Below are 14,056 nucleotides of genomic sequence, written 5' to 3'. Positions count from 1 at the left end.
TGGGTGGGTTCTCCCCAGGTACTCTGACTTCCTCCTACAGTCCAAAAACACAACTGTTAGGTTAATTGGCTTTGCTAAATTCTCCTTAGGTGTGAGTGTGTGTGTGAATGGTTGCTTGTCTCTGTGTTGCCCTGTGATAGACTGGCGACCGGTCCATACAGCTGGAGATAGACACCAGTATCCCTCAGATACTACAACCCCAGCTGGGATAAAGCATGATGGAAAATGGATGAACATATTTCTTAGTAAAATGTTTCCAGTGGGGCTCCAGATATTAAATTCACATATGCATTTAAAACCCCTCAAATAAAACATATTAGTCCTGAAATTAGGTTATGCGTCTAAGAATTATTTTTTCCGAGATAAACGCTACATCCTAGATAAGTTTATATTGGCTAAAGAACCTGAAGTAGAGCAGGAATCCTTACTGGTTGGAAATATATAAACAAAACACCCCAAATATCAAAATATTGGATTATCTGGGTAGGTAAAATTGTCATGTACACCATTTATGGACATCTTAAGAATGTTTTAAGCGTACCAGCAGATTTAAAGAATGAAAAAACAAAAAACAAATAGTGTTTTAAGGTAGCTTAAACAAAGATGGAATGAAACAACATAATCTCTGCATTAGTTTCAGGTGGTTTAATGTTAAAAATGGTTAAAAACTAAAGTTTTCCTTGTTTTGCATTGTCTTTCCCCCCCTTGCCCCACAAACCTTTTCTTTCATACATGATTGAGCAAGACACAAAACTCGTAACATTCTTTTTCCGTACATCCAGATTTAAGCTGGTGTTAGATACAGCTCTATCTCTCATTATACAAATTACTACTCAATCCTGAAGGGACTGTCGATAAAAGCGAGAAATGGTTTACCGTTTCTAAGGAATACACACACAGGATAACAGGGTAAAATGTCAGACATGTTGAGGTAAAGGTAAGGCATGAGAACAAAGACCAACATGAAGCGTTGATTGGTCACATTTAGCTTAAATCATCTCAAAACATTTTTTTTTTTTAAAGGGACCTATGAGAGCTTTAAACATATACAGAAAAGCAGCAAATATTAGCAAAAGTTAAAACAATAATTTAAAAGCAAATATCCAAACTGCAATGACAGTAGAAAAAATTTAATTAGTCCCGTTAGCTTTTTCTTTTTGCAATTTTATGCATTTATATTCTTTTATCCGTCAAATTTAACAATGCTACAAATGGTTTGTTCAGTAACTACAAAACGCATCAGATACACGTCAATCCAAAGCGCTCCGTCCTATAAAGTCCTCAAAAAGAACACAAGTTGGTGTGCTCTTAATGAATTTTGGTGTCGGATAATGTTAACAGCTCACCTGCTTTTAAATAAATAATCCGAGGAAAAATGTGGGAAGAAGGCAAGAAGAAGGATCGCTGGAATTTTGTTTTTCTTTCAGGTCTGGTCCCAATTTACTGACTTCTGAATAAAAATAAGAAAAATATTGAGAATATGCGTCTAAGAGTTTAGATCCACATCAGTTTGGGGATTTCATGCAACAGGAATCCAGCGTGGATGCAGATGGGTCTAACTTGTTGATGCAGCTCCTAACTGCTGAGGACTATTGGTAACTATTGCTGTTAACTGTTGTTTCTCGATCCATTCAGTAGGTGACTTGTAGCATCAAACGGTTCTACAGATATTCATCTTCTTTCCAAAGCAAAAGAAAACCGTTTCAATAGGATTAAGCTGGTCGTCTATATAAAAATAGACCAGTTTTACCCTTTTCTAATTTTCCAAAAACAAAGAGCTCCTCCAGTGTTGACAGGTGGAGGGTCTACCTGCTCCTCTCCATCAGACTGTCTGTTCCTTGGTGTTCTTTTTTCAGATACTAAAGGCGTGTCTTGTAGTGTGAAGAGGAGGAGGATGATGACGAGGAAGAGAGCTGTTTCTGATTGGAGTCTTCTGAGGAGAGTTCAGTTTGTGCTTGTGGACATGGCCTTCGGCGTTCCTCATTTCCTTGAACCTTCCTGAGTTAGATCCATAGTAGCTGAGATGTTGAGTGTGTCGGTAGTTGAAGAAGCAGCTCCTGCTTTCACCCACGCACAGTCCCTCACAAACAGTTAGTTCATTAGTTTGTTTGGACGCCGTCTCAACCACTGACTAGTATTTGATGAGGGGCTCCCTTTCTGTGCCGGCAAAACGCTGGTTAGCTGCAAGCACCTTCGCTCTGTTCGCCGGCGGACCTTTGGAGTGAAACAGAAGTGAATTATTACATAAAATGGAGTTAAGTACAAAAACTGATGAGGTGTGAAAATGCCTTATGAACTTTAAGTTTTTTTAAAAAACTGTTCTTTTAAAAGGAACATACAAATCCATTATGATTGTAAATGGCCTGTATTTATATATCGCTTTTTGAAGTCAGGAGACTTGACCAAAGCGCTTTACACTACATTCATTCACCCATTCACACACACACACACACTCACACACTGATGGTGGCAAGCTACATTGTAGCCACAGCTGCACTGGGTCTCACTGACATAAGCGGGGCTGCCGTACACTGGCGCCACCGGGCCCTCTGACCACCATCAGTAGACAATGCAGGTGAAGTGTCTTGCCCAAGGACACAACGACATTGAAAGCCGGAGCCGGGGCTTGAACCGTCAATCCTTCGATTTCAGGGCAAACTCCTACATCCAACGCCACTAATTAATTAATTCATGGGATCTATACTTCTATTCCTGAATAGACTTGATCCTTAACACAGGATTTTTTTCTAACTTCAATGCTTAAGCTTGGCAAGAGCTGGAAACTGCTGGAACACCAGAAGGAATGTCCAAAGTTAAACCAGTTTGACACCAACGTGGACTGATGAAGGCATCAAGCCACAAAGAAGCTCCAAGAGACTGAGTGGAGTTTGCAGATATCTGCACCATTTCTTGGCTATTTAGCTGCAATGACGAGACTAAGAATGTTTGGAAGACTCGGAAGGACAAGTGGTGGTGGTGGGGTTTTACTGTGAGCTGGTTCACAGCAAATTTTACTGGTGAGTAACGAAGAGAGTTTACATCCTCTAAATACCTTAACAATACAACAAGGGGGTGAATACATGATACTGTGGGTTGTATCTCTAGCAGAGCCACTAATGCATGAAACAAAGTCTTGGAAATATAATAAAGACAAGAAAAAAAATCTCAGAAATTTTAAAAAAAAACAGTCTAAAGGGTTGAGATTCATTGACAATTCTGTGTTTCAACAGGATTGTTTTCAGAGGTAAACCAACTAGCTGCTGTCCATCTCTGATAAGAATCAGGACCTTGTTGAATTAGAGGCTGTATGATTACTCCGCCTTAAAAAGAGGGTTGGTCAGAGTAGGTACCCATATTCTAGGTTTGATAACTGAATGATTTCCCTTCTCTCTGCATCCTTTCCTGTCAACTATATTGCAAAAGATCAGTAGTTCAACAAAAATAAATAAAATAAACTAATAACCTAATATGACATTTATCTAACTGTTAAGTATATGCACAGCTTCTAATTTGCTGTTGCTGCATGAGATCACTCACCTATATAGCTGAGAAGAACTGGAAGGAAGATGAGGCCATGAGTTGCCCCTAGCAACACAATGGCCAAGTACATCCTGAAGTAGAAGACCTGGAAGATCTGTGACTTGGAGAGTGCCAGGATTAAAATACCTCCAAATTTTGTCAGTGTGATCCCACTGAACACCTGTCAAGGATTAATATGAAAAATAAACATTTGACAAAAAGGAACATGATTCATACTAAAACTGCTTTACCCTTTAAGAAAAAACAACTTGTGAAAGAATTATCTCTTAGTTAACACAGTGTTTAGTGATATTTCAAACAATTCAACAATCTTCAGGTCATATCCTCTAGTTTTTGTTGTTTTGTAATCTGAATGTGGTGCTCTTTCATGGAAAAAAATCAGAAAAGAACAAAAAAGAAGTGACAGAATTAACTTCCTATAATGAATGAAATAAAAAGCCATCAGCTGCGACTCACAGAGCTGCCCATGTGAGCCAAGGCTTCCTCCGCTCGCTCCACTCTGCTCTTCTTTACGCTGATGGAAAACGCTCGCACTATGTGACTGCAGAACTCCACAGAGATGCCGCAGCTCTGCAAAACCAAGGAGAGAAGCTGAACATTTAGGACAGAAAGTCACACACATCTGCATTTTTTTCTTCTTCATAAGGATTTTCAGAGGTGACATTAGGTCATGTTTGACCTCAAGTTTCCTTTTAGTCAATCTGACACTATGTGGCATCATGACTGCTCATGTGTTTACTGGCAAACTCCCTCATTTGGCGAACTTTGTTCTGAATGTGTCACATTTGCAGAGCTGGAACAAAAATTACTTCCCACTTTGAGATATTTTCTCCATTTCTTTTTTTGTTACATGCACATTTCTATGGTCTAATAAAGCTAAATTTAAGATAAGGATGAACCGAGAATACAAGATACAGGTTAAAGTTGTGATTTTATTAACTAAGAAAAAGACCAAGCCTTAGATGTAAAAGTAGCTTCTCCCTTAACCTAATAACCTGTTACTTGGGCCAACACTGATAGCAACCTCCACCATCAAGACAACTTTGTGGCAACTGGGGTTGCAGCTTTAAATCATTGGGGAGGCCTGTTAGATGCTACTCCTCTGTAAAGTTGTTTTTATTTCAGATACATAAGATGGTTTCCCAGAATAAACAAACAGTCTGTTTAAAGCAATAACAAACCATCCCAATCAAATTTAGGTCCAGACCTTAAGTCACCCCAAAAACATTTTGTTTTGTGGTTTTAGAGTCACTCAGTTGGATCTCCTGGTGTTTAGATTGTTATTCTGCTGCGTATCCAAAGTCTGCCAGAACGAGTCTTTGAAGTCATGAAGAAGCAAAGGCGATTACAATACCAGCATCTGGTTTTACTGTGGTCCTTATAGAAGTCATTGCTAGTGAAAGGTAAGAGCTATGGAACCAACAGAGCACTGATGACTATAACTCTTGTTGCCTTAACAGCATGCATCAGAAATGATCTTTGAATATCAAGCAGGGGTGAAAAGTCAGCACAAAGATGACCCTCAACCATGGCACAAAGGGATCCTCATTACAACAACTGGTTACAACAACATCATCAGAAATAGGAGCTTGATTTAATAAAAGGGTCTGACTGATAAGAACCGAATGCAGCCGTTAACAGGTAGGCCTGAATATTTCTATACATTTTATGATGTAGTCATTAAAGAATAACTCTTACCATAACTAGGTTGACAAGAGAAACAGCATTGAGGCTGATGCTCCACAGCCACATGACGCCGAACATGTTGACCAGGATCATGGCGATGGTAATGCTGACCATCACTGCTGACCACAGCTCCAAGCCCAGCAGCACCGTCGTCACTACAAATATGGCTCCCAGTGACACGCACAGATTCAGAGCCGTGTCGTAGGCAATGGTGAGGTACTGCTCGTAAAACACGTAGAAGATGCTGTAAAGAAGCAAAACATTTTTTACGTAATCAGTCCGTAAAGGAAAGAGGACATGGTGTGGTGATTGTTAAACATTTGCACTAGTCTACATACATGTTAGAAAAAGGCTTTTGATTTTTTTTAAATCCAGGAAGAATCAGGCAAAGGGAATGTGTCTCTAAATTAACTCTAATCAGCAGTCCTGGTCTCTGTGCTCAACTTTAACTGGGGATGTCCTCATACTTTTTTTAAATTTTATTTCTGATATGATACCATTATTGCAGCTGTGAGTATTGTCCAATGCCAATATTATCAGGATACCAGATCAACATGAATCATACCAGGGCTGCAACTAATTATCTATTTGCAAATTGATTTAGCTGTCGATTATTTTTTCAATTAATCAATTAATTACCAGATAGCCAAAAGTTATTTTACGAAGATTTTTTATGTAATTAAAAATGTTCGTTTTACAATTTTGATATAATCGCTGCTCTAAGTGGGTTGCTCTGTCAGCTAAAGCATGTTTTACAGTCTCTATACTCTAGTTAACAATTAATTGATTACTAAATGAGTTGAGGATTATTTCAATAAGTGATTAATCACTATTAATCCAATTAATTGTTTCAGCCCTAAATCATACTTATTGATATTACTCATTTTGTAGGGTGTAGCATTAGAAAAGGCTTGATCAGGTGATGTAAAAAAAAAAAAAAAAAAAAGGGTTAAACTAAAGTAAAATGTGTGAGAATAACTTAACCATTTATCATTGAACATTGTGTGAAACTAAAGCAGAGTGTTTCTATCAGGATGTTTAAATCTGAGATTTTAGATGCAGGCTGAAATGATCCAATATTTCTTTCTTTGAACACTAATTCACTGATTTCCAGTATTAGAATCGGATCAGGACATCCCTATTTTTAACCTACAGTTCCTCGCCGACTTCCATGAATTTCTGAAGGAAACTCAGCAGCTTGTTATCAGAACGTACCTGTAGGCAAAAACTTTGTGACCCAAAGACTGACTGATGTTGTTGGCAACGATTCGAGCCATTTTCAAAGCATCGATGTAGTCTGGAGACTCCTTTAGAATGGTGTGGTATGTCATGAAGTACGTGGCCCCAACGCCCGTGTTGTTGGTATACAGCTCGACGGCTGTCGCGTAAGCTGCATGGCCGCTGGGGGAATGAAAGGGGTCAACAAAAGGTTAGACCAAAAGGATTCAATGATAAGTTTAATATTTATTATTAAAATGAAAAATATGGGGATAAATTACCCTTTTCCACACTTGGGATTAGGGTTGTCTGACAGGAACATGGGCAGAAACCGCATGAAGTCTTCTCCTTCAGGCCTCTGCTTTCCGCTCTGAGTCATGGGCCGACAGGATAAACAGGACGGGTCCACAACTAGAACACACATTTAGAAACTAGTTAATTAGTTATTTACAGGACATAAGAGAATACGTCACTGCCAGAGATGAATCAAGGTCCAGATAAAGTAAATATACATTCAAATTCAAAAGATCCCATTTCTTATTATTTTTTTCTTGCAGGTCTTGAGAGAAGGCAATTAAAGCAACAAAAAAAAAAAAATCCACATTAGCAGCAGAAGAACACACAGATTTTATAAAAAAAAAAAAAAGCAGCTGAGCAAATTCAGATCTGAGCCCCTCAGTATTCCAGGTAGAAATTCCAGACTTCCCCAGAGTGCAGGTTTCAGAGTTTTCAGTAATTAATGTGAATTAAAAATAAATAAAAATACAAATATTCACCACAACTTCATATTTTAGCCTAAACACGAAACTTAAGTGTGGATTAAAGGAAGCAAGGAAGGAAGGAACACAATGAGGGGAGAAGAAATGATGACAAGGAGAAAAGGAAAAGGACAAAGATAAAAAAAAAAAAGTTAAAAAAACAATCTACTGGACTTTGTTTCCAAGTTTGAAAACATTTCCCTTTCCTTCCAGGAAGCTTTTTCAATAAAAAAAAGAAAGGGCACAGAATTATGATTATATATTGGCCATATATTCTTTATGTTTTCTGTTAAGAAAAAGCAATGTTATTACGAAAGAGCTGATTAAAGTGCAGCATGGTTTTCAGCTTTAGATCTAAAGAGTTCACTGGACACTAGTTCCCAGCGCTGAAGCTACCTGAGGCATTGCAGAAAGCTCCTGAGTTGTTGTAGTAGCGGCAGCAGGTGGACTGAGGCTTCACCCAATCAAAGTAGTCATCCAGCCACGATGATGGGGTGTAGGCAATAGTTGTGCTAGGAGCAAAAAAAAGAAAAACTGGTAAATTAGGTAAGGATTTTGTGAAGGGACTGGAATGAGTTCAGTGACGAAGATAATGTTCCAATCAGTATTTTAAGTGTTTCTTACTAGTTACTGATAAGTGAGGCAGCATAAATCTGTTGCACCAAAGAGTCGTTGTTACATCCTACTCCTCCACACACAGAATTTTGGCCCTCTGGGCTACTGTAGTTGTGCCCTTCCTCCACTACAAAGTAAACAGGAGCTCCGGTGTGGAGGTACTCGGTTAAATTCTTGAAGTAGTCCAGAACATAGGAGTCCTAAAGGATGAGACGAGCTGTCAGAACAAACTGTAGACAATGAAAAACAAATAAAAGAAAATGTAAAAACTTACATCAGGCATAGATAACTTCTGGTCCAGTCCAATTTCCACTTTATTGACAACGGCGATACTGAAGGACAGTACACCAACAAACACCGCCACCTGTTGACAAGAACATGAGAGTCACATCTACTTCTTGAATTCATCGTGGGATTAAAATAGGGATAAGCATCGCTGCTCAGTAAGACTCACAACGATCGGCCGAACCCACTCCTTGAGGATGAATGGAGCATAGACTTTTTTGAAAAAGCGAAAGAGGAAGCCTTCCGTCTTTACTTCCTGACGTTCAGGCAGTTTTACGCAGCAGCAGATGTCAAGCCGGTTCCCCTTTTAAACACAAAAGGCAGACCACAGCGTTTAAAGAGTGCCATCAAGAATCTGTTCCTACAGTCGAATCATTCAAACACTTAACAGGCCGGAAAACATAAGCAGTTGAACAGTTTCCAGAACAACCAGCAAAATGCTGGCATGTGATAGTTTTAAACAAAGTTTATAATAAATCTGTTTCTATATTGTAGATGTTGAGTTTCATAGAACAGGGAATTGGGGGTGATATTAAAAACTAATACAGCCATAATGGCTGACAAACAACATTCACTGACATGAAATATTTTCCCATGCTATGGACTCTTTGAACCGCAGTGCTGACAATGCTTCCCTGCTTCAGTTAACTGTGACATTGTGAGGCTTTAACAATCCTCTGAGAGCAATTAAGGCACGGCATGCTTTTAGTTGAGCGTTTTACTTCCATGTTCGTGGGGGGATTATAAAAACTTCACACTTTTTATTATAGTCATCTTGTTTTTTTTAGAAATACGTCCATGTTTAGTAATATGTCAGAAAGTCAATTCTTGTTTATTCAGTCAGCATTTAATACAGCAGGACAACATATTACCAAAAAATGAACCCTGATTTTTCAAAATGCACTCTTGATACAAGAACAATTTCAAGTGTTTGAGAAAATGGTCGCTAATTAATTCATCGTTAGTTGATCAATAAGTTCAATCAACTTTAGATAAACTCTTTAAACAATAACTTACATTCCTGAATCATTGCAAAAAAAAAAAAAGTTTTCTGATTCTGAAACGATTTCCATATTTATTTGTTCACATCTATTCATATAACCAAAATTGAGGGTTCTCGCCAAAGTGTTTCAGAGGTAAGCTAACTTTATTAGTGTTTTTAAACCCATTTTCAATTTCAATTAATCAGAATAATAATCAACAGAATAACCGATTAGCAAAATTGTTGGTTAATTGAAGCCCTAGAAATATATACATACAGCCCCACTTGAAAAAAGATCAATAGAAATAGGAGCGGGTTTAAGTAGCAAGGGGGCAAAACAGGAAGAAGGTATGGGTGCAGCAGAGCAAGAAAACAAAATATTTAATAATTGCCAGATGAAAGTTAATTACAATAATCCATATGGTAAATAGAAAAACCCAACAACTGCCCTGATTTTTATTTGTAACTCTCACAAATTCCACAAACGTTGTCACTTTTGTAGTCAAATATTGTTAACTCATAACTCACTTCAGACAGAGTTGAATCTTTGATTATTTAAAATCTAACTTATTTAAAGCTGAAACTTCCCAAATCTAGAATCTACTGATTCATAAAAAAAAATTACATTTCAAAATTCAATACAGTATCTGAATCAAATTTGTAACATGTTCTAAACTCATTTAACATCTTAGACATCTGATCAAAAAATACAGTTTATAAGCAAATGCGTGGTTTGTTATTTATTTGAGGTTTTTTAAATGGACAAGCTTCAATCAGCTTTGTTTGAAGTCTAAAGCTGTTTATTTTCTTTTTATATGGCCTGGATACTGCTACCATAAAGAAAACCTCTGTAAAGCACAGTTTAAGACCTGTGCTACTGTGGTTTTACTAGTCAACACCTATGAGTTGCGCAACTACAGTCATTAACTCATCTAAAGAATTACATTTAAAAAATGCTTTTAATTCAATTTAAGATCAGACCACATGGGAAAATAATCTGTTCTAGGTCTATAGATACAGAATTAAATGAGTTTTTGAAATTTGAATGGACACCAGCCCTAGTTTGGATATGAAAAAAATGATTCCTTACAGTTGTTGGCAAAAGAAATCAAATGAAACACAACTGATAGGAAAATCAGGAAGTAAAAACAGAGCAGCACTAAAACTCTAAGGAACATTTAAATAACCAACGGTCACATGAAACTGAAATGCAGCTCTGATGTAACATGGTTAGTCAGCTCACCTTTGACTTAAATAAAAATCTGTTTTAAGATGTGACATAATTCAGGGCACGACAAGATCAAGAGCTGACATCAGTTTTAGCTGTTTTTTATTAGTAAAGCCAGAATTGGTGCAAATTCCAGTTTCCTGTTTTTTCTTACCTCCTGTCTTTTGGCATCCAGGCCCAGCAAGCTGACAAAGCAACTGATCTGCAACAGGAAATCGATGAAAACAGCCAAGCCAGCAAACAGAGAGAAAGTCCTCACAGCAGGCATGTTTGACAGGGCACCTGGAAGTTCACCAAGAAAAAAGTCAGCTTCCTGAAGCAATGTCAACGCTTTTATTTTGATTCTGAAAATCAAACTTAAGTTTAAACTTCAAATAGTTTACCCATGAATATAGGGCAGATTTTCACTGATTTTGCATAGAAAATGTTTTTCAAAGCTCAAGGTTCTTCCCCATGGAAAACCTTTCATGTTCTTGTTTCTAATCCAATGGTTCAATCAAACAGTCCATGTTTACCACTGCAGTATCACCAATAGCAGGATGATATAGCAGCATCATATATAATAATGACACATTAGCTGCGTTTCCATTACAAATGTGTGCAAAACTATGTCAATATTCAGCTAAATTCAAAAATCCAAAGTTCTGTTGTTGTGGCATTTCAATCAAATAGCAATTACAGTTGGAATTGCACATGAATACATTTTTACAACATGATTGCTCTAAAAACAAGAATGCAGCGGTGAATGGAAACAAATAAAATCTATCCATATTTGAGCCACGGCTCTAGTGGGCGCCATCCTCCTCCAACTACATACAGTCATCTTCTTTATCTTTTTGCAAGGCAGTAAGGTCCAGCTGCGGATCATGGGACTGGTGTGATGCAAAAAAGAAAAGTGTTTCCATTGCAGTTTCGTGAATTTTGTGAATGAGAATTTCAATACGCCCGAAAAGCCACCACATCAAAGTGTAAGAACTTTTAAAAAAACGAGAGCTTTTTTAAAATGTGTCTCCATTTAGTAAATGTATTTTTTTTTATTATAATTTATGCAATTTCATTGTTAATGGAAACACACCTACTAAGATCATACAGTGGGGGCCATGAGCATTGGTACCTCTGGTTAATATGTGTAAAATGTCTCTTAAGTTATCTTGTTTTGCAGAATCCAAAGTTTACAATAGAGAATATAGAAATGATCTTCCAATATGAAATCACATCACCTGCAGATCTTTGAGATCCCAAACAGCTGCTTTTAAGGCAGTGTAAGTGAAGATCTTATGCATTCTTTTTTTAAGTTGGTAAGCATTTTTAGAAACTTTCAATCAGTAACTCACAACTGAGTCAATAAGACAAAGTGGAATGCCCTGTTTTTTTAGCCCCCAGTCTTAAGTTAGGGGTGAGTATTGGCATGTATGTTGTGATACAATACTATCATGATATTGCAATATAAATATATAATGCCATATATTACCTAGCTATTAGAATGAAATGTATAGATAAAAAACAAGTGTTGTATATTTTCATCAGAATCCATGTGTTTGGAGTTTGAGTCAGTCCATGACTTCTACTGGGACTGCCTCTTAAAAAAAGGTGCTGCGGCGCACAGGAAAAGGGCACCAAGGTGCTATTTACCAGAGTGGCATTGCAGAGGTAGCCCATTGTCCCTCATTTTTTCAGATATGTTTTTTCTTTTTTAAAATCAATATTAGGAACTGAAAGATCAAAATTATATTAGGAAGCTGAAAATCCCAATATACTGCCAAATCGATATTTTCCCACACCCCTAGCTTAAGCTAGACAGGAACATATGCTGATTTCTTTTTAACCACACAGAGACCAAGATGGTAAAGGGAGTAAAACAATACATGCTTTAGAGAACTGGAAAAAAAGAGAAGATTAGTGTGTAAAGGTCTCCATAAGAACCATAACATTCTATCCAAAACAAATGGCTAAATCCAAACTAGTAATCTTAATTACAGAAAAAAAACTAAGTTACTCTCTTTCCATGGATAACTCAGTCCAAGGTGTGACAATCCAGATTAAACCTGAAGGATTAAGCTGCAACACATTAAACGTTATGCATGCTAATTTTTAGGTTTCCTGCATGTTATAACAACATAAATAAACTGCATGCTCCTCACTCTTGGGAGTTTCACAGGTCTCAGTAAAAGGTCTACTTGTTGGTGTCTTCTTGTCAATTTGATCTGCTTTTGACAGACTACTTTGGCCTTTGTTTAGCTTAACTAAGCTTCTTATTGAGAAGTAGAGTTTGAGAATCTCTCTAGAATAACTAGGTGATCCCATCTGAATGGTTTCTGGTTTGTAGCACTTTGCTCATTTGGAGATAGACTTCCAATCTGCCTCCTCTGGGTGGAAACTCTTCTCATTAAAAAAAAAAACTTATCTTACCAAGGAAGAAGGCCACAGTCTCGGAGAAGGAAGAGAGAAACATGCTGGGCGCTATGTCTCCAAGAATACGGCTGATCTGCTGGTGAAGCTCCTCCTGTGGCAACCGCTCATCCCTCTGTTCACAAACGCACACATATTGCCATTTTACATCTCTTCTTTATGTGGCAGCCACTAAGGGTTAGTTCTTACAAAATGCATAAAAGCAACATTGAGAGCTAACCTGGTATGTCTGCACAATGATGAAGATGTTGTCGACCCCAACAGCCAGCACGAGGAAGGGGATGACTTCGATCACGATGAGTGTGAGTGGGATACCCGCATAGCTGAAGATCCCCAAAGATGAGGACACGGAGCTGAGCACTATCAGGATGCCAGCTATACCCAGAGAAATCTTTGAGTCCACCTGTAAAGATAAAGAAAAAAAAAAGGTGAATCATCTCAGATGCTTAACCACATGCGCTTCACGCATGAGTAACAAGAGCTATGACCCATGTAGCTCCAGCGTAGAACAGGATGGATGAGTTTAGATGTGTAATACCTGAAACTATTCTAGCCATGTGTGGAAGCAAGAAACAGCACTAAAAGGTCCTGTCTCTAGATAAAAAAAACACTGACAACAGATCAAGCTTTTGTCTATTACCAGCAGCCTTCTGAAACTGTGAATGTGGCCCAAGGCGAGGGAGATGTAGATGAACATGATGGCGTAGCTGATCACGATAGTGCTGATGTCGCTGTTGCTCTCCCTGTCGATCTCGTCTTCAATGCTCCTCTCAGCACTGAAGGCTACGGTGAGGTTGGGGTTGTTATAGCTCTTCATAAACCTGATGAACCTGCACACACGTATAGATTAAACAGTTTATACACATAAAAAAAAGGAAAAGCTAAGTCGGGTTTGTCCGATTGATTGCAATCTTACTCCAGTTCCCATGCAAGAGCCTGACCCATCTTCACCGAGTCGTTCAGGTAGTTGTTGAGGGGGAAGGTGATCACAAGCGCTGTGGCATTGTTGTAGTTTGTCCCTTTAATGTGAAGAAATACAACATATATTATATCAGGGTTTATACAGGAATGAGTAACTCTCATTTAATGCTCTTTTAATGTTCTTAGAAATAATCTTAATGCCATCAACAAGTACCCATGACTTTCCCCATTCTCTAGCTTTTTCTCCGCCTGAAGCTTCTTTTTCCGAACTTACGGCTTTACGGTCAACCTGAAGCAGTTCCGCACAAATGTGCAAATATATTGCCATATAATATATCCTGATATAATTGCATATACATACATATATACATATATATACATATACATATATATATACATATATATACATATATA

General features: G+C 37.8%; 1 protein-coding gene across 1 annotated transcript in view; it reads right to left on the bottom strand.

Moving 5' to 3' along the window:
- Window positions 1–643: 643 nt before the first annotated feature.
- npc1 (Niemann-Pick disease, type C1) overlaps window positions 644–14,056 on the bottom strand; it is a 25,260-nt gene continuing 11,847 nt past the window's right edge. Inside the window, exons 11-25 of the mRNA XM_015369927.1 lie at window positions 13,638–13,740; window positions 13,362–13,551; window positions 12,942–13,124; window positions 12,722–12,836; window positions 10,467–10,594; window positions 8,272–8,406; window positions 8,092–8,181; window positions 7,827–8,017; window positions 7,599–7,714; window positions 6,726–6,855; window positions 6,442–6,627; window positions 5,239–5,470; window positions 3,997–4,110; window positions 3,538–3,700; window positions 644–2,214 (exon numbers count right to left, since the gene is read on the bottom strand). Of these exons, the coding sequence (XP_015225413.1) occupies window positions 2,132–2,214; window positions 3,538–3,700; window positions 3,997–4,110; window positions 5,239–5,470; window positions 6,442–6,627; window positions 6,726–6,855; window positions 7,599–7,714; window positions 7,827–8,017; window positions 8,092–8,181; window positions 8,272–8,406; window positions 10,467–10,594; window positions 12,722–12,836; window positions 12,942–13,124; window positions 13,362–13,551; window positions 13,638–13,740 (2,159 nt within the window). The 3' untranslated portion in view covers window positions 644–2,131. The remainder of the gene's footprint in view (window positions 2,215–3,537; window positions 3,701–3,996; window positions 4,111–5,238; window positions 5,471–6,441; window positions 6,628–6,725; window positions 6,856–7,598; window positions 7,715–7,826; window positions 8,018–8,091; window positions 8,182–8,271; window positions 8,407–10,466; window positions 10,595–12,721; window positions 12,837–12,941; window positions 13,125–13,361; window positions 13,552–13,637; window positions 13,741–14,056) is intronic.

The sequence above is a fragment of the Cyprinodon variegatus genome, unplaced genomic scaffold (genome assembly GCF_000732505.1).
Source record: "Cyprinodon variegatus isolate N-32 unplaced genomic scaffold, C_variegatus-1.0 Scaffold39, whole genome shotgun sequence".
Classification (NCBI taxonomy): Eukaryota; Metazoa; Chordata; class Actinopteri; order Cyprinodontiformes; family Cyprinodontidae; genus Cyprinodon; species Cyprinodon variegatus.
This window is presented reverse-complemented; position numbering and strand designations above follow the sequence as displayed.